We start from the raw sequence: 22474 nt of genomic DNA, 5'->3' as shown, positions 1-22474 counted from the left end.
ATAATATTTATTAAAAAATAATCCATATAAATTGAATTGTTGGGCTGGACAAATATTTTAATCCCTAAAAACTGCGCCGCAATTATCACAAGACGTTTCTCCAAGACATAAACAGCATATAATTCCAAACGGAAAGAAGAATATTGCCAAAATAATAGCGCAGCAACCGTAGTGAGTTGTGGTAACCGAGTGCTAAAAAAGATCAATCCTATATAAGACGAAACAAATCTGTTACAAATGTCGACTTACAAATTTGTTGTAAACTGCGCACATAATACTATTAACACAGTCATATAGTACCTAATAACAAAAATTAGAGGAATTAGGATTTTCCAAAAAGACTGCGAACTTGCTCTCCGTGTGGTAATTTGAGGGATAGTTTTGTCATTATGTTTGTAGGTGTAATAGAGTGTTGATTTTAAGGGGAGATTTTTTTTATGGTGGTAACGATGACCTGCTACTAGGGTTCCTTAAATCAATCGCTCCTGGATACTATATTGATTTTTAAAAATATTGTTTTTTCAGTAGGAGGTAAAGAGCGAAGTTGAGACTTAAAGCGAACAGAAATGTTTACTTCACGGTTTATATAATATGTAGCTAGAAAATTGGTTAAAATAAAATGACTCCCTATTTTTGTTGAATTCTGAGAAACTAGTAACTCAATTGAAAACAAAAACCCAAAAAACAAAACAGGATTAGGAGCAGAAAAGTCCTTAATTAGACGGCAGAAAATAAATTTTTTTTTAAATAATCTATAAATGTACACACATACGTACACGTATGTATGGGAGGGTGTGTGGGGATGAAAAGTATGCTATTTCCCTTTTCAAGTATTATACTATTCGAAGTGGTTCGAAGCTAAACGATGATTACTTATTTAGATGCCATTTAGGGTACTTACACCTCCTTTACAGGCTGTGGAGCCTTTTAGTGGATAAATGTAACGTATTTGTTGAATGTTTTGTTTTTATTATTGGAATATATTTGTTTATATATTTATCTATGTATATAATTCCTCTTATCTCTATGAAAGTAAGGGATTTTTTTCTCTGAATAAGTTATCCTTATATGAATCTTCCCCCTACTTTACAGGCCAAGGAGACTTAGGGATGATTAGTATAGTATGTGCAAAATGGTGCTATACCACTTACTGGAGGGGAAAACCCCCTGGCACCAAATATTATAATGGGATGCCCGCGCTTACCACAACGGCCCTGTAAATATAGGGTATGTTAATACCCAATTTACAATATACCCTGCCCCAGGGTATGATAACGTGCTCGAACGGTCAAATAGCTAAACTCTAAGGTCAAGGGTGACCCAACTCTGGTCACCACTAAAATCTCTAGCTATTTCCTTGGAGGGCAAACGGACCCCCCCCTGTAGATATGGTAATGACGGTATTTTTTTCAACTCTTTTCCTACCCTGTCTGGGTTCCTGGAAAAATAGTCTACACAGTTGTAGAAAATAGCTCACTTATGATCGTCCAAAAGAAGTTCGCAAAAAACATAGGCTATATATAAACTCTGAGAAAAAAAAAAGACTCCCTAAACGGGGTTTCCATGTAGACTAACTCAGAACAGACTAACAGAAAATGATTTGAAAACTACATGAATCTTGAAGCTAGGACCGCGGCCCATTAAAATATGGCCCAATCAGATGCGTCAGGTCCTCAAGTAAGTGTATCTTACGAGTACTTTCAAAATCAATGAGCTAAGATGTAGAAAGTCCATACGATGGTTAAAACTGAGTTTTAATCCAAACACTTTACTTTCTCTTATAAACTGGTTGCCTTGACGACGAGAGTTAACTACAATTGGAAATTATTTTATAAGTAACTGTAATTACAGGAAAGAAAATAGGTCATTTATCTGAAAAGAAAAGAACCAAGGGGTGGAACCCCGACAATGGTTGTTTGTGTATTGCATTATGAATAAATATTATCTTATATATTGTCTTAGGAAAAAGTGAAAAACTTCCATTGGGAAAGACAGTTGTAAAGAAAAATTCTGTATAAGAAGGAATGTTTGAAAATAGTTTTTTTTATTGTCAGAAAATGATTGAAGTTTTTGGATTATTATAAATATACTTGATCATCAAGGGGGAATGGAAACACTGTTAGAAAATATGCAAGTTTTTTTGTGAAAATTATACACTGTTCGAATTTGTTCTTTAATTTCAAAGTTATTGTTCGTTAGTTGATTCGAGGGACATGCACTCATATATGTAATAATTTCTTTTAATTTTAAGTCTTAATGTTGCTCCTTACTCTCAGTTCAAAAAACTTGTTTTTTTTTTAAATTTAATTTCTGATTGTTCTTTTTAAACAATGCCAAGAAATCTGGCTCCACCTCCATGAGAAATTCCCTTCCCCCCGAAAAATTTTCTTCATGTTAAAATACTCAAATATAACCCCTCCTCCACCCAGTCGTAAGATTCCCCCCTCTGAAAACTGTCTGTATACCTCCCAATAACCAACATATGTAAAGAATGGGATAAAATTCATAGCTTGCAGCCCTTCCCCTGGGGACTGTAGGAGGTCAAGTCATCCTCAGGGACATAGTTATTATATCCTTCGATTATGCTGAACAAAATGGCTAACTCAAAATTTTGATCAGGTGCCTTTGGGGAAAAAGAGGACGCGGGAGGGGGTTAGCTGCCCTCCAATACTTGTGGTCAATTCTTTACGCTGAATTTTTTTTAGACCTTATAAAAAAACTCATTATTCTAATTAAGCAGCCCTTATGTTTCAGGAGTCATTCTTAAATAATTGGAACTATATGTCAAACTTTAGCATAAAGACTCAGCTATACAGGGGCCGGCAACATCCCTTAGATACATAATAAATACTGTTCGTTTTAAGTTAATGAAACACTTTACTTTCAGTTGAAAAAACTTGTTTTTTATTTAAATGTATTTGTAAAGACGGTGGATGTAGTGAAGATTTTAAAATTAGAATAGCAAAGGCCCAAGGATTTTTTTTTTCACAGTTGAAAAAAGTTTGGAAGAATAGCAAAATAAGTCTGCGAACAAAGATTAGAATATTGGAAGCAACAAGGGTCAAGTTTCTTTCTTAAGCGTGGGCTTTTCGAAAGACGGAGGAGAATTCGCCTGATACTTTTTAGATAAATTGCCTACAAATTGTTTTGGGTACCCGACTGACTGACCGTATCTCAAACATTAAGCTGTAAGAAAAATGTGGTTGAATCCCATTTTCTGGGGCTGTAACGAGAGAACGTATGAAACCGAAAGAGGAAAAGATATAATAAATCAAAAAAGTAAAATCAAATAGGTCAGAAAACGAGGAGTTTCTGAGCCAGTAGCAAAATATGAAGACGAAGAACAAGCAAATATGTCGACAAGGACCTCCGCTAATTCGTCTTCAGTGCTAAAAAAAACAAAAAACAAAAACAACTCTAACATAGACAAAAGTGAACTTGACATAGATACTCTTGGTTTCATACGTCATGTATAGCCAGTGGGGTCTTAGAATGTATTTATAACAAGACAAAGGATAAAGTGGCTAGGGCATGTTCTGAGGATGAAGTATGAAAGATTGCCAAAGATCGTCCTCTTCAGCCATCCATATAGGGATAAATAAAAGGCAGGTCATCCCTGAATAGGGTGAGAGGACATCATACGGAAAGATTTCAGGGAAATTAGAACTTCCTGGGAGGTTATAAAGAGGGATGCTTTGAATAGACTGGGAGGAGTGTGCATAGCTTTGTTGGCCTCAGACAGTTTGGTGCTACAGTGAGTTGTTAGTAGTAGTAGTTGTACAGTGACATAGTAGGCTCCTATCTTTTCTTGAATCTTTGAGTATGAAAAAAAAACTTTCATATTTATTCCAAGTCATGGGATGTACTTTTTTTGTGTTTATTTTTTGTGCTCGATTTGGCACACGTCTCAATTCTGCAATTTCTTTTTCTCCTAACATTAAACTAGTTTATTTCACTGAATTTATGTAATTTATTTTTACCATAATTTTTCTAAATTGGTGTTATTATATTAGAAGCAAACCCTGAAAGCCTAGCCTTTGGTAGACTGCTAATTATTATTAATTTTTTTTATAAGAGGTTTGTAGTGAAAAGTAAAAATAATGAAAAGTAAAGATAATAAAAAAACATACCAGACAAGCTCCGTTTGAAGCATTGTTGTTAATCAGGATTACATCTATCTTGGGATTCCGCTCTTGCTGTGGCTGTTGTACCAGCTGAATTGGCACCATTGGAATTGTTTGCGGCTGGGGAGCATTCGGTAAATCTGTTGTTCTTGGGTGCAAGTTATGCGAGTCTATAATTGAAACGAAAATACTTAAGAAATGGGTAATTTTCTTTTTAATAAGACAGCGAAAAATGAAAAACTGTTTTTTATATAAAAGTAATAACAAAAGTTCCAACATTTTGGCTTCACGTACGGAAGCCTTTATCGACAGAGAAAAAAGACAAAAAAAAGTTAAATCAAATATATAAAGAATTGCCCACCAAAGGTAATTGGTGGGCATGATCAAATATAAGATCATATATATAGAGTTTATGTTTATAGACAGCCCAGTAAGAGTGGACTACAAGTTACAGATAACCCAAACATGCATCGAAAGTATCATGATAAAGGGGAATATCCTTAAGTTTTGATCATAATCAGCAAGCACCGGTGATCATATCAACGAGTTTGTGTTCATAGACCCCAGAACAAGAGTAGAACACAAGTTAAAGTTAAGGGCTGGGCACACGTAGCTGATTTCGGGAACTGATTTCAGCATCAGTGGACAAACGATAGCGGTAAGAAAAATTTGTTGAAAGAAAAATTTATTGCGCGAGATTTTCAAAACAAAAAATCATGGACACAAATAGTCAACTGCAGTTTATTAATAGTTGCATTATTTATCTCAGCTTAGTTCTCAGTTTAGTTCTCAGCTCAGTAGCGGGGTCTTTCACCAAATACATCTCTAGCTGACTATTTATTCGCATCCCTATATTTTTGTGATGATCATGATGAAAATTGGCACTAATTTAAATCGGCACCGAAAACTAGAAAATTTTTCACGCTCAAATGGACGCCGATTTTTGATAAAATTGGCGCTGATTTGGAAATCAGTTCCCGAAATCAGCTACGTGTGCCCAGCCCTTTAAACACAAATATGCATCGAAAGCATAATGACGAAGGGACGTTCTGGTCGTAGTCAGAACATAAGCCTTAGGTTCTTGTCATAATCAGCCGCTGCCAATGGTCATTTCAAATAATTTGCGTTTAAAAAGCGGGTATGAAGCACTTTATCTGGAATCACAATTAAGTTTAATCAAGGTTGCAGTAGCTGCAACCTAATAAAGACCAAACCGCTGCCCATAGTAAGCTAAATTTTAAAAGCAAGTTTTCCAAATTGCCAAAGATTGGACTTTTGTCCATTCATCTGGACACAAACAAAATGTAGGTCGACCCCGAATGGAGTGGTAAGCAGGGGCGTCCCGAGACTCATTTTATTGAGGGGACGATCTTCGTAAATTTTACCAAATCGCTACCTGAGTAGTGGGGGGGGGGTCCAGGTTCAAGCACATACCCTCCTTTTCCCCATAGAATTTCAAGCACATAACCTCCCTTTTCCCATAGGATTCAAGCGCATGCCCTCTGACGTCAAGTGGCACACCTGTTTCTAGGCAAAATTCTCAGGAGCTAGAAATCCCCTACGATGTTTTTCCAGACGCACCCCCAGCAAGCAAAACTCCCCCATGTTGTTAATAGACAAATTTCCCAGGTGCTATAAATCCCCTGCGATGCTTTCGTAGACAAAATTCCCAGCTAGCAAAACTCCCCTGCGATGCTTTTCTAGACAAAATTCACAGGTGTTTGAAATCCCCCGCAAAGCTTTTCTATTAAAAGCCAAAGAGAACTTCCCTTCCAAAATATGCTATATATAGACCACTGTGATATAGACCGAGTAAAGACATTTCATTAGAATGCATATATTGAATTTGGGGGGTCGTATAGCCACTACTCTTTTCTTCCTTATTGGTTTAATATCATGAAGAAGGTTGAACGGTGATTCCTGTGCTATTTGCTTGGTTTACGTTCCTTGAAACCTTTCCAGAGCATGTACTTATGGATTTGCTCGGTTTATGTTCCTTCCTGTGCTATTTGCTTGGTTTACGTTTCCTTGGCGCCTTTCCAGAGCATGTACTTATGGATGTGCTTGGTTTATGTTCTTTCCTATGCTATTCTAAGGGTTTATGTTCCTTCCTATGCTATTCTAAGGGTTTATGTTCCTTCCTATGCTATTCTAAGGATTTATGTTCCTTCCTATGCTATTCTGAGAGTGTATGTTCCTACCCATTTTATTCTAAGGATTTATGTTCCTTCCCATGCTATTCTAAGGGTTTTTGTTACTTCATATGCTATTCTAAGGGTTTATGTTCCTTCCTATGCTATTCTAAGGGTTTGTGTTCCTTCCTATGCTATTCTATGAGTTTATGTTCCTTCCTATGCTATTATAAGGGCTTATGTTCCTTCTTATGCTATTCTAGGGGTTTATGTTCCTTCCTATGTTATTCTATGGGACCTCTACACGTGATTAAACACGTTTTGAAACTACATACTATTTGCTTGCCTTAAGTTCCCTTGGCACCTTTCCAAACAAAGTGATAAAAAAGGGGTAAGAGATTCGCGAATTGGACTTTACGAACGATATTAATTGAATAATAGGGAAAAACAGAGCTAGATAGCATTCGCGAATTGGATTGTATGAAGGTAGAGAAAAAAAGAGTTAAACTGATTATCAGTTAAGGTAACCCCTCGGGGTTGCTAACTCAGTCATTTGTTATAAATTTGAGACAACATCAATCTATGGAAATGGTTAATGATGATAGAATGACTTTGTGAGTTGACCTAACTTTACCTCTCTGATGCGGTCTGTATAATACACAAGGGGTGTTTGAACAGTGTTGTCAATTTAAAATAGGGTCTAACGATATAGTATACTAAAAAGTTGATATTAAAATCGTATTCAAAATATTTTCTTGGAAAGAAATTTAAGTTTTGTATTAATTTTGGATATCTCTGGATATTCTTTGAGTTATATCATTAAGGAAGTTGCTAATTAAAGAATAGTAGGCTAAACTCAGAATTGATCTACAGCCAAATCATATTCAAAATATTTTCTCGGACATAAATTTAAGTTTTCTCTTAATTTTGGATATCGATGGATATTCTTTGATTTATATCATTAACGAAGTTGCTAATTAAAGAATAGTAGGCTAAACTCAGAATTGATATACAGACAAATCGTATTCAAAATATTTTCTTGGAAAGAAATTTAAGTTTTGTATTAATTTTGGATTTCTATGGATATTCATTGAGTTATATCATTAAGGAAGTTGCTAATTAAAGAATAGTAGGCTAAACTCAGAATTGATATACAGCCAAATCGTATTCAAAATATTTTCTTGGAAAGAAATTTAAGTTATGTATTAATTTTGGATATCTATGGATATTCTTTGAGCTATATCATTAAGGAAGTTGCTAATTAAAGAATAGTAGACTAAACTCAGAATTGATATACAGCCAAATCTTAATCAAAATATTTTCTCGGAAAGAAATTTAAGTTTTGTATTAATTTTGGATATCTATGGATATTCTTTGAGTTATATCATTAAGGAAGTTGCTAATTAAAGAATAGTAGGCTAAACTCAGAATTGATATACAGCCAAATCGTATTCAAAATATTTTCTCGGAAAGGAATTTAGGTTTTGTATTAATTTTGGATACCCATGGATATACTTTTAGTTATATCATTAAGGAAGTTGCTAATTAAAGAATAGTAGGCTAAACTCAGAATTGATATACAGCCAAATCGTATTCAAAATATTTTCTCGGAAAGAAATTTAAGTTTTGTATTAATTTTGGATATCTATGGATATTCTTTGAGTTAAATAATTAAGGAAGTTGTTGATTAAAGAATAGTAGGCTAAACTCAGAATTGATATACAGCCAAATCGTATTCAAAATATTTTCTCAGAAAGAAATTGAAGTTTTGTCTTAATTTTGGATATCTAAGGATATTCTTTGAGTTATATCATTAACGAAGTTGCTAATTAAAGAATAGTAGGCTAAACTCAGAATTGATATACAGCCAAATCGTATTCAAAATATTTTCTTGGAAAGAAATTTAAGTTTTGTATTAATTTTGGATATCTATGGATATTCTTTGAGTTATATCATTAAGGAAGTTGCTAATTAAATAATAGTAGACTAAACTCAGAATTTATATACAGCCAAATCGTATTCAAAATATTTTCTCGGAAAGAAATTTAAGTTTTGTATTAATTTTGGATTTTAGTATTAATTTTGGATATCTATGGATATTCGTTGAGTTATATCATTAAGGAAGTTGCTAATTAAAGAATAGTAGACTAAACTCAGAATTGATATACAGCCAAATCGTATTCAAAATATTTTCTCGGTAAGAAATTTAAGTTTTGTATTAAAATTGGATTTTAGCTCGCCTTTAATAAACTTAGCCATAGCTAGTTGAAACTCTGCACAAATATCTTAATTTTTTAGTCTAATTGCGTGGGTACTAAAGTAACATTGAACATTTTTTTTCTGATTTTGTGTGTTTTCGCAAGAAAATACCTCGCCTTTAACAAACTTAGCCATAGCTAGTTGAAACTGTCCATAAATATTTTAATTTTTAGTCTAATTGCGTAGGTACAAAAGGAACATTTAACATTTTTCATATTTTGTGCGTTTTCGCAAGAAAATAGCTCGCAATTAACAAACTTAGCTATAGCTAGTTGAAACTGTGCATAAATATCTTAATTTTCTAGGCTAATTGCGTAGGTACTAAAGGAACATTGAACATTTTTTCTGATTTTGTGTGTTTTCGCAAGAAAATAGCTCGCCTTTAACAAACTTAGCCATAGTTAGTTGAAAGTGTGCATAAATATCTAAATTTTTAGTCTAATTGTGTAGGTACTAAAGGAGTATTGAACAGAAATCGCCAGAAAAATAAAAAGGACATTGGCAGAAAATATCACTATGGAATATAAAGATGAATCGATGAAAAACAAAGTACCAGCAAACGTTACTGCCACGGATCAAACAATCAATGAACAAAATAATACCAATGACGAAAATACTTTATCATCATCATTTGTTGGGTATATCGGATAAAATTGACAAAATCTAAGTATCAGATTGATTAAATTCTATATCAACATCCATTTCTCGAATACATGGGATAAAATTGAAAAAAGCTAAGTGTCAGAGTGAATAATTTTTTTTTTATCAACATCATTTGTCAGGTATATCGGATAAAATTGACAAAATCTAAGTATAAGATTTATTAAATTCTGTGTCAACGTCCATTTCTTGAATACATGGGATAAAACTAACAAAAGCTTAGTGTAAGAGTGAATAAATTTTTTTTATCAACATGTTTTGTAAAATACATCAAATGTAATTGACAAAATCTAAGTATCAGAGTGATTAAATGCTTTATCAACATCCTTTGTCGGATATCTCGGATAAAATCTAAGTATCAACGTGATTAAATTCTATATCAACATCCATTTCGCGGATACATCGGAAAAAGTTGACAAAATCTAAGTGTTAGAGTGAATAATTTTTTTTATCAACATCTTTTGTCAGATACATCGGATAAAATTGACATAATCTAAGTGTCAGAGTGAATGCATTTTTTTTTATCAACATCCTTTGTCAGATACATCAAATAAACTTGACAAAATCTAAATTTCAGAATAAATAAATTCAGTATCAACATCCTTTGTCGGATATGCCGGATAAAATTGACAAAATCTAAGTATCAGAGTGAATAATTTTCTTTATCAACATCCTTTGCCAGATATATCGAATAAAATTGATAAAATATAAGTGTCAGAGTGAATACATTTTTTTTATCAACAAACTTTGTCATATACATCAAATAAAATTGACTAAATCTAAATTTCAGAATGAATAAATGCTTTAACAACATCCTTTATCAGATAAGTCGGAAAAAATTGACAAAATCTAAGTATCAGAGTGACTAAATTCTATATCAACATCCTTTTCTCGGATACATAGGATAAAATTGACAGAATCTAAGTGTCAGAGCGAATAAACATTTTTTTATCAACATCCGTTGTCAGATACATCAAATAAAATTGACAAAATCTAAATTTCAGAATGAATAAATTCAGTATCAACATCCTTTTCGGATATGTCGGATAAAATTGCCAAAATCTAAGTATCAGAGTGAATTATTTTTTATCAACATCCTTTGCCAGATATATCGAATAAAATTGAGAAAATATAAGTGTCAGAGTGAATACATTTTTTTTATAAACATCCTTTGTCAGATACATCAAATAAAATTGACAAAATCTAAATTTCAGAATGAATAAATGCTTTAACAACATCCTTTATCGGATATGTCGGAAAAAATTTACAAAATCTAAGTATCAGAGTGACTAGATTCTATATCAACATCCTTTTCTCGGATACATAGGATAAAATTGACAAATTCTAAGTGTCAGAGTGAATACATTTTTTTTATCAACATCCTTTGCCAGATACATCGGATAAACTTGACAAAATCTAAATTTCAGAATGAATAAATTCATTATCGAAATCCTTTGTCGGATATGTCGGATAAAACTGACAAAATCTAAGTATCAGATTGATTAAATTCTATATCAACATCCATTTCTCGAATACATGGGATAAAATTGACAAAAACCAAGTGTCAGAGTGAATAATTTTTTTTTATCAACATCATTTTTCGGGTATATCGGATAAAACTGACAAAATCTAAGTATCAGATTTATTAAATTCTATATCAACATCCATTTCTCGAATAAATGGGATAAAATTGACAAAAACTAAGTGTCAGAGTGAATAATTTTTTTTATCAACATCTTTTGTCAGATACAACGAATATAATTGACAAAATCTTAATATCAGATTGATTAAATTCTATATCAGCATCCTTTGTCAGATATGCTGGATACAATTAACAAAAGCTAAGTGTCAGAGTGAATAATTTTTTTTATCAACATCTTTTGTCAAATACATTAAATATAATTGACAAAATCTAAGTATCAGAGTGATTAAATGCTTTATCAGCATCCTTTGTCGGATATCTCGGATAAAATCTAAGTATCAGAGTGATTAAATTCTATATCAACATCCATTTCGCGGATCAACTTTTTCGCGGAAAAAGTTGACAAAATCTAAGTGTTAGAGTGAATAAATTTTTTTTATCAACATCTTTTGTCAGATACATCGGATAGAATTGACATAATCTAAGTGTCAGAGTGAATAATTTTTTTTTATCAACATCTTTTGTCAAATACATCAAATAAAATTGACAAAATCTAAGTATCAGATTGATTAAATTATATATCAACATCCATTTCTCGAATACATGGGATAAAATTGAAAAAAGCTAAGTGTCAGAGTGAATAATTTTTTTTTATCAACATCATTTGTCAGGTATATCTAATAAAATTGACAAAATCTAAGTATAAGATTGATTAAATTATATATCAACATCATTTTCTTGGATACATAGTATAAAATTAAAAAAAGCTTAGGGTCAGGGTGAATAATTTTTTTTTATCAACATCTTTTATCAGATACATCAAATATAATTGACAAAATCTAAGTATCAGAATGAATAAATGCTTTTTCAGCATCCTTTGTTGGATATTTCGAATAAAATATAAGTATCAGCGTGATTAAATTCTATATAAACATCCATTTCGCGGATACATCGGAAAAAGTTGACAAAATCTAAGTGTTAGATTGAATAATTTTTTTATCAACATCTTTTGTCAGATACATCGGATAAAATTGACATAATCTAAGTGTCAGAGTGAATGAATTTTTTTTATCAACATCCTTTGTCAGATACATCAAATAAACTTGACAAAATCTAAATTTCAGAATGAATAAATTCAGTATCAACATCCTTTGTCGGATATGCCGGATAAAATTGACAAAATCTAAGTATCAGAGTGAATAATTTTCTTTATCAACATCCTTTGCCAGATATATCGAATAAAATTGATAAAATATAAGTGTCAGAGTGAATACATTTTTTTTTATCAACAAACTTTGTCATATACATCAATTAAAATTGACAAAATCTAAATTTCAGAATGAATAAATGCTTTAACAACATCCTTTATCAGATATGTCGGAAAAAATTGACAAAATCTAAGTACCAGAGTGACTAAATTCTATATCAACATCCTTTTCTCGGATACATAGGATAAAATTGACAGAATATAAGTGTCAGAGCGAATAAACTTTTTTTTATCAACATCCGTTGTCAGATACATCAAATAAAATTGACAAAATCTAAATTTCAGAATGAATAAATTCAGTATCAACATCCTTTTCGGATATGTCGGATAAAATTGCCAAAATCTAAGTATCAGAGTGAATAATTTTTTATCAACATCCTTTGCCAGATATATCGAATAAAATTGAGAAAATATAAGTGTCAGAGTGAATACATTTTTTTATCAACATCCTTTGTCAGATACATCAAATAAAATTGACAAAATCTAAATTTCAGAATGAATAAATGCTTTAACAACATCCTTTATCGGATATGTCGGAAAAAATTTACAAAATCTAAGTATCAGAGTGACTAGATTCTATATCAACATCCTTTTCTCGGATAAATAGGATAAAATTGACAAATTCTAAGTGTCAGAGTGAATACATTTTTTTTTATCAACATCCTTTGCCAGATACATCGGATAAACTTGACAAAATCTAAATTTCAGAATGAATAAATTCATTATCGAAATCCTTTGTCGGATATGTCGGATAAAACTGACAAAATCTAAGTATCAGATTGATTAAATTCTATATCAACATCCATTTCTCGAATACATGGGATAAAACTGAAAAAAACTAAGTGTCAGAGTGAATAATTTTTTTTTATCAACATCATTTGACAGGTATATCGGATAAAATTGACAAAATCAAAGTATCAGATTGATTAAATTCTATATCAACATCCCTTTCTCGAATACTTGGGATAAAATTGACAAAAACTAAGTGTCAGAGTGAATAATTTTTTTTATCAATATCTTTTGTCAGATACAACGAATATAATTGACAAAATCTTAATATCAGATTGATTAAATACTATATCAGCATCCTTTGTCAGATATTCTGGATACAATTGACAAAAGCTAAGTGTCAGGGTGAATAATTTTTTTTTTATCAACATCTTTTGTCAAATACATTAAATATAATTGACAAAATCTAAGTATCAGAGTGATTAAATGCTTTATCAGCATCCTTTGTCGGATATCTCGGATAAAATCTAAGTATCAGAGTGATTAAATTCTATATCAACATCCATTTCGCGGATCAACTTTTTCGCGTAAAAAGTTGACAAAATCTAAGTGTTAGAGTGAATAAATTTTTTTTATCAACATCTTTTGTCAGATACATCGGATAGAATTGACATAATCTAAGTGTCAGAGAGAATAATTTTTTTTTATCAACATCTTTTGTCAAATACATCAAATAAAATTGACAAAATCTAAATTTCAGAATGAATAAATTCAGTATCAACATCCTTTTCGGATATGTCGGATAAAATTGCCAAAATCTAAGTATCAGAGTGAATTATTTTTTATCAACATCCTTTGTCGGATATGTCGAATAAAATTGAAAAAATATGTGTCAGAGTGAATACATTTTTTTTATCAACATCCTTTGTCAGATACATCAAATAAAATTGACAAAATCTAAATTTCAGAATGAATAAATGCTTTAACAACATCCTTTATCAGATATGTCGGAAAAAATTTACAAAATCTAAGTATCAGAGTGACTAGATTCTATATCAACATCCTTTTCTCGGATAAATAGGATAAAATTGACAAATTCTAAGTGTCAGAGTGAATACATTTTTTTTATCAACATCCTTTGCCAGATACATCGGATAAACTTGACAAAATCTAAATTTCAGAATGAATAAATTCATTATCGAAATCCTTTGTCGGATATGTCGGATAAAACTGACAAAATCTAAGTATCAGATTGATTAAATTCTATATCAACATCCATTTCTCGAATACATGGGGTAAAATTGAAAAAATCTAAGTGTCAGAGTGAATAATTTTTTTTTATCAACATCATTTGTCAGGTATATCGGATAAAATTGACAAAATCTAAGTATCAGATTGATTAAATTCTATATCAACATCCATTTCTCGGATACATGGGATAAAATTGACAAAAACCAATTATCAGAGTGAATAATTTTTTTTTATCAACATCTTTTGTCAGATATAACGAATATAATTGACAAAATCTAAATATCAGATTGATCAAATTCTATATCAGCATCCTTTGTCGGATATGCTGGATAAAATTGACAAAAGCTACGTGTCAGAGTGAATAATTTTTTTTGTCAACATCTTTTGTCAAATACATTAAATATAATTGACAAAATCTAAGTATCAGAGTGATTAAATGCTTTATCAGCATCCTTTGTCGGATATCTCAGATAAAATCTAAGTATCAGCGTGATTAAATTCTATATCAACACCCATTTCTCGGATCAACTTTTTCGCGGAAAAAGTTGACAAAATCTAAGTGTTAGAGTGAATAAATTTTTTTTATCAACATCTTTTGTCAGATACATCGGATAGAATTGACATAATCTAAGTGTCAGAGTGAATAATTTTTTTTTATCAACATCCTTTGTCAGATACATCAAATAAAGTTGACAAAATCTAAATTTCAGAATAAGTAAATGCTTTAATAACATCCTTTATCGGATATGTAGAACAAAATTGACAAAATCTAAGTATCAGAGTGACTAAATTCTATACCAACATCCTTTTCTCGGATACATAGGATAAAATTGACAAATTCTAAGTGTTAGAGTGAATAATTTTTTTATCAACATCCTTTGCCAGATACATGGAATAAAATTGACAAAATCTAAGTATCAAATTGATTAAATTCATTATCAACATCCTTTGTCGGATATGTCGGATAAAATTGACAAAATCTAAGTATCAGAGTGAATAATTTATTTTTATCAACATCTTTTATCAGTTACAACAATTATAATTAAGCTTTATTTCATTTTTTAAGGTTAATTTAGACGAGGTTACGTGTGCGCACGTAACCTCGTCTAAATTATTCTTAAAAAATTAAATAAAGCTATGTCGACTTTGCATATTTTATTCAACAGATCCCACAAAGGACGCTGAAAAAGCATTCATTCACTCTGATATTTAGACTTTGTTAATTATCATTGTTGTAACTTATAAAAGATGTTGATAAAAAATAAATTATTCACTCTGATACTTAGATTTTGTCAATTTCATCCCATGTACCCGAGAAAGGGATGTTGATATAGAATTTAATCAATCTGATACTTAGATTTTGTCCATTTTATCCGACATATCCGATCAAGGATGTTGTTAAAGCATTTATTCATTCTGAAATTTAGATTTTGTCAATTTTTTGATGTATCTAACAAAGGATGTTGATAAAAAATTTTATTGATTCTGACACTTAGATTCTGTCAATTTTATTCCGATGTATCTGGCAAAGGATGTTGATAAAAAAAATTATTCACTCTGATACTTAGATTTTGTCAATTTTATCCGACATATCCGACAAAGGATGTTGATAATGAATCTTATACTTAGATTTTGTCAATTTTATCCGATGTATCTGGCAATGGATGTTGATAAAAAAAAATTATTCTTTCTAACACTTGGATTTTGTCAACTTTTTCCGATGTATCCGAGAAAAGGATGTTGATATAAAATTTAATCGTTCTGATACTTAGATTTTTTCAATTTTATGCAACATATCCGATAAAGGATGTTGATAAAGCATTTATTCATTCTGAAATTTAGATTATGTCAATTTTATTCGATGTATCTGGCAAAGGATGTTGATAAAAAAAATATTCACTCTGATACTTAGATTTTGTCAGTTTTATCCGACATATCCAACAAAGGATGTTGATAATGAATTTATTCATTCTGAAATTTAGATTTTGTCAATTTTATCCGATGTATCTGGCAAAGGATGTTGATAAAAATTTTTTTTTACTCTGACACTTAGAATTTGTCAATTTTATCCTATGTATCCGAGAAAAGGATGTTGATACAGAATTTAGTCACTCTGATACTTAGATTTCGTAAATTTTATCCGACATATCCGATAAAGGATGTTGTTAAAGCATTTATTCATTCTGAAATTTAGATTTTGTCAATTTTATTTGATGTATCTGACAAAGGATGTTGATAAAAAAAATTATTCACTCTGACACTTATATTTTATCAATTTTATTCAATGTATCTGGCAAAGGATGTTGATAAAAAACATTATTCACTCTTATACTTAGATTTTGTCAATTTTCTCCGACATATCCAACAAAGGATGTTGATACTGAATTTATTCATACTGAAATTTAGATTTTGTCAATTTTATTTGATGTATCGGACAACGGATGTTGATAAAAAAAATTATTCCCTCTTACACTTAGATTCTTTCAATTTTATCCTATGTATCCGAGAAAAGGATGTCGATATAGAATTTAGTCACTCTGGTACTTAGATTTTGTCAATTTTATCCGACATATCCGATAAAGGTTGTTCTTAAAGCATTTATTCAAGGATGTTGATATAAAATTTAATCGCTCTGATACTTAGATTTTTTCAATTTTATGTGACATATCCGATAAAGGATGTTGATAAAGCATTTATGCATTCTGAAATTTAGATTTTGTAAATTTTATTTGATGTATCTGTCAAAGGATGTTGATAAAAAAAACTTATTCACTCTGACACTTAGATTCTGTCAATTTTATCCGATGTATCTGGCAAAGGATGTTGATAAAAAAAATTATTCACTCTGATACTTAGATTTTGTCAATTTTATCCGACAAAGAATGTTGATAATGAATTTATTCACTCTGATACTTAGATTTTGTCAATTTTATCCGATGTATCTGGCAATGGATGTTGATAAAAAAATTATTCACTAACACTTAGATTTTGTCAACTCTTTCCGATGTATCCGAGAAAAGGATGTTGATATAGAATTTAATCACTCTGATACTTATATTTTATCAATTTTATTCGATGTATTTGGCAACGGATGTTGATAAAAAAAATTATTCACTCTGATAATTAGATTTTGTCAGTTTTATCCGACATATCCGACAAAGGATGTTGATAATGAATTTATTCATTCTGAAATTTAGATTTTGTCAATTTCTCCGGATGTATCTGGCAAAGGATGTTAATAAAAAAAAATTATTAACTCTGACACTTAGAATTTGTCAATTTTATCCTATCTATCCGAGAGAAGGATGTTGATATAGAATTTAGTCACTCTGATACTTAGATTTTGTAAATTTTATCCGACATATCCGATAAAGGATGTTGTTAAAGCATTTATTCATTCTGAAATTTATATTTTGTCAGTTTTATTTGATGTATCTGACAAAGGATGTTGATAAAAAAAAATCTATTCACTCTGACACTTATATCTTATCAATTTTATTCGATGTATCTGGCAAAGGATGTTGATAAAAAAAATATTCACTCTGGTAATTAGATTTTGTCAATTTTATCCGACATATCCGACAAAGGATGTTGATACTGAATTTATTCATTCTGAAATTTAGATTTTGTCAATTTTATTTGATGTATCTGACAACGGATGTTGATAAAAAAAATTATTCACTCTGACACTTAGATTCTGTCAATTCTATCCTATGTATCCGAGAAAAGAATGTTGATATAGAATTTAGTCACTCTGATACTTAGATTTTGTCAATTTTATCCGACATATCCGATAAAGGCTGTTGTTAAAGCATTTATTCATTCTGAAATTTAGTTGTCAATTTTATTTGATGTATCTGACAAAGTATGTTCATAAAAAAAATTTATTCCCTCTGACACTTATATTTTATCAATTTTATTCGATGTATCTGGCAAAGGATGTTGATAAAAAAATTATTCACGCTGATATTTAGATTTTGTCAATTTTATCCGACATATCCGACAAAGGATGTTGATAATGAATTTATTCACTCTGATACTTAGATTTTGTCAATTTTATCCGATGTATCTGGCAATGGATGTTGATAAAAAAAAATTTATTCACTCTAACACTTAGATTTTGTCAACTTTTTCCGATGTATCCGAGAAAAGAATGTTGATATAGAATTTAATCACTCTGATACTTAGATTTTTTCAATCTTATACGACATATCCGATAAAGGATGTTGAAAAAGCATTTATTCATTCTGAAATTTAGATTTTGTCAATTTTATTTGATGTATCTGTCAAAGGATGTTGATAAAAAAAAACTTATTCACTCTGACACTTAGATTCTGTCAATTTTATCCGATGTATCTGGCAAAGGATGTTGATACAAAATTATTGACTCTGATACTTAGATTTTGTCAATTTTATCCGATGTATCTGGCAATGGATGTTGATAAAAAAAAAATTATTCACTCTAACACTTAGATTTTGTCAATTTTTTCCGATGTATCCGAGAAAAGGATGTTGATATAGAATTTAATCACTCTGATACTTAGATTTTTTCAATCTTATACGACATATCCAATAAAGGATGTTGAAAAAGCATTTATTCATTCTGAAATTTAGATTTTGTCAATTTTATTTGATGTATCTGTCAAAGGATGTTTATAAAAAAAAACTTATTCACTCTGACACTTAGATTCTGTCAATTTTATCCGATGTATCTGGCAAAGGATGTTGATACAAAATTATTCACTCTGATACTTAGATTTTGTCAATTTTATCCGATGTATCTGGCAATGGATGTTGATAAAAAAAAAATTATTCACTCTAACACTTAGATTTTGTCAATTTTTTCTGATGTATCCGAGAAAAGGATGTTGATATAGAATTTAATCACTCTGATACTTAGATTTTTTCAATTTTATGCGACATATCCGATAAAAGATGTTGATAAAGCATTTATTCATTCTGAAATTTAGATTTTGTCAATTTTAACCCCATGTACCTGAGAAAGGGATGTTAATATGGAATTTTATCAATCTGATACTTATATTTTGTCAATTTTATCCGATATTTTATCCTATGTATCCGAGAAAAGGATGCTGCTATAGAATTTAGTCACTCTGATACTTAGATTTTGTCAATTTTATCCGACATATCCGATCAAGGATGTTGTTAAAGCGTTTATTCATTCTGAAATTTAGATTTTGTAAATTTTATTTGATGTATCTGACAAAGGATGTTGATAAAAAAAATTATTGACTCTGACACTTAGATTCTGTCAATTTTATTCCGATGTATCTAGTAAAGGATGTTGATAAAAAAATTATTCACTCTGATACTTAGATTTTGTCAATTTTATCCGACATATCCGACAAAGGATGTTGATAATGAATTTTATACTTTGATTTTGTCAATTTTATCCGATGTATCTGGCAATGGATGTTGATAAAAAAAAATTTATTCACTCTAACACTTAGATTTTGTCAACTTTTTCCGATGTATACGAGAAAAGGATGTTGATATAGAATTTAATCACTCTGATACTTAGATTTTTTCAATTTTATGCGACATATCCGATAAAGGATGTTGATAAAGCATTTATTCATTCTGAAATTTAGAATTTGTCAATTTTATTCGATGTATCTGGCAAAGGATGTTGATAAAAAAAATATTCACTCTGATACTTAGATTTTGTCAGTTTTATCCGACATATCCAACAAAGGATGTTGATAATGAATTTATTCATTCTGAAATTTAGATTTTGTCAATTTTATCCGATGTACTGGCAAAGGATGTTGATAAAAAAAAATTATTCACTCTAACACTTAGATTCTGTCAATTTTATCCTATGTATCAGAGAAAAGTATGTTGATAAATAATTTAATCACTCTGATGCTTTGATTTCGTAAATTTTATCTCATATATCCGGTAAAGGATGTTGTCAAAACATTTATTTGTTCTGATATTTAGATTTTTTCAACTTTATTTGATGTATCTGACAAAGGATGTTGATAAAATAAATTTATTCACTCTGGCACTTATATTTTATCAATTTTATTCGATGTATCTGGCAAAATATGTTGATAAAAAAATTATTCACTCTGATACTTAGATTTTGTCAATTTTCTCCGACATATCCAACAAAGGATGTTGATACTGAATTTATTCATTCTGAAATTTAGATTTTGTCAATTTTATTTGATGTATCTGACAACGGATGTTGATAAAAAAAACTTGTTCCCTCTTACACTTAGATTCTGTCAATTTTATCCTATGTATCCGAGAAAAGGATGTCGATATAGAATTTAGTCACTCTGGTACTTAGATTTTAAATTTACATTTTTAGATTTTTAGATTTATATACAGCCAAATCGTATTCAAAATATTTTCTCGGAAAGAAATTTAAGTTTTGTATTAATTTTGGATATCTATGGATATTTTTTGAGTTATATCATTAAGGAAGTTGCTAATTAAAGAATATTAGGCTAAACTCAGAATTGATATACAGCCAAATCGTATTCAAAATATTTTCTCGGAAAGAAATTTAAGTTTTGTATTAATTTTGGATATCTAAGGATATTCTTTGAGTTATATCATTAAGGAAGTTGCTAATTAAATAATAGTAGGCTAAACTCAGAATTGATATACAGTCAAATAGTATTCAAAATATTTTCTCGGAAAGAAATTTAAGTTTTGTATTAATTTTGGATATCTATGGATATTCTTTGAGTTATATCATCAAGGAAGTTGCTAATTAAAGAATAGTAGACTAAATTCAGAATTTATATACAGCCAAATCGTATTCAAAATATTTTCTCGGAAAGAAATTTAAGTTTTGTATTAATTTTGGATTTTAGTATTAATTTTGGATTTCTATGGATATTCATTGAGTTATATCATTAAGGAAGTTGCTAATTAAAGAATAGTAGACTAAACTCAGAATTGATATACAGCCAAATCGTATTCAAAATATTTTCTCGGAAAGAAATTTAAATTTTGTATTAATTTTGGATTTTAGCTCGCCTTTAATAAACTTAGCCATAACTAGTTGAAACTGTGCATAAATATCTTAATTTTTTAGTCTAATTGCGTAGGTACTAAAGGAACATTGAACATTTTTTCTGATTTTGTGTGTTTTCGCAAGAAAATAGCTTGTCTTTAGCAAACTTAGCCAGAGCTAGTTGAAACTGTGCATAAATATACTCATTTTTTAGTATAAGTCCTTATGGACAAAAGTAAAATAGAACATTTTTTTCATCTTTTTTGTTGTTTCGCAAGGAAATAGCTTGCATTTAGAGAAATTAGCCATAGCTAATTAAAACTGCGAATAAATATCTTAATTTTTAGTACGATTGCGTAGGCATTCAATGACCAATAAACATTTTTTTTTCTGATGTTTTGTGTTTTTGCAAGAAAATAGCTCGCCTTTAACAAACTTAGTTATAGCTAGCTGAAACTGTGCATAAATATTTTAATTTTCTAGGCTAATTGCATAGGTACTAAAGGAACATTGAACATTTTTTCTGATTTTGTGTGTTTTCGCAAGAAAATAGCTCGCCTTTAACAAACTTAGCCATAGTTAGTTGAAAGTGTGCATAAATATCTTAATTTTTAGTCTAATTGTGTAGGTACTAAAGGAGTATTGAACAGAAATCGCCAGAAAAATAAAAATGGCATTGGCAGAAAATATCACTATGGAATATAAAGATGACTCTATGAAAAACAAAGTACCAGCAAGCGTTACTGCCACGGATCAAACAGTCAATGAACAAAATAATACCAAAGACGAAAATGCTTTATCATCATCATTTGTTGGGTATATCGGATAAAATTGACAAAATCGAAGTATCAGATTGATTAAATTCTATATCAACATCCATTTCTCGAATACATGAGATAAAATTGACAAAAGCTAAGCGTCAGAGTGAATAATTTTTTTTTATCAACATCATTTGTCAGGTATATCGGATAAAATTGACAAAATCAAAGTATCAGATTTATTAAATTCTATATCAACATCCATTTCTCGAATACATGGGATAAAATTGACAAAAGCTAAGTGTCAGAGTGAATAAATTTTTTTTATTAACATCTTTTGTCAAATACATCGAATATAATTGACAAAATCTAAGTATCAGAGTGATTAAATGCTTTATCAACATCCTTTGTCGGATATCTCGGATAAAATCTAAGTATCAGCGTGATTAAATTCTATATCAACATCCATTTCGCGGATACATCGGAAAAAGTTGACAAAATCTAAGAGTTAGAGTGAATAAATTTTTTTATCAACATCTTTTGTCAGATACATCGGATAAAATTGACATAATCTAAGTGTCAGAGTGAATAAATTTTTTTATCAACATCCTTTGTCAGATACATCAAATAAACTTGACAAAATCTAAATTTCAGAATA

General features: G+C 30.1%; 1 protein-coding gene across 1 annotated transcript in view; it reads right to left on the bottom strand.

The window, feature by feature from the left end:
* Positions 1-22474, bottom strand: part of LOC148954341 (uncharacterized) — an 85514-nt gene continuing 63040 nt past the window's right edge. The window contains exons 3-4 of the mRNA XM_089087046.1: positions 4131-4294; positions 1-192 (exon numbers count right to left, since the gene is read on the bottom strand). Coding sequence (XP_088943172.1) covers positions 58-192; positions 4131-4294 — 299 coding nt within the window. The 3' untranslated portion in view covers positions 1-57. The remainder of the gene's footprint in view (positions 193-4130; positions 4295-22474) is intronic.

This window comes from Artemia sp. Qi Xiang Cuo, chromosome 3 (assembly GCF_049724085.1).
Source record: "Artemia sp. Qi Xiang Cuo chromosome 3, ASM4972408v1, whole genome shotgun sequence".
Taxonomy (NCBI): Eukaryota; Metazoa; Arthropoda; class Branchiopoda; order Anostraca; family Artemiidae; genus Artemia; species Artemia sp. Qi Xiang Cuo.
The sequence above is the reverse complement of the archived record's forward strand: the minus strand, read 5'-3'. Positions and strand labels throughout refer to the sequence as shown.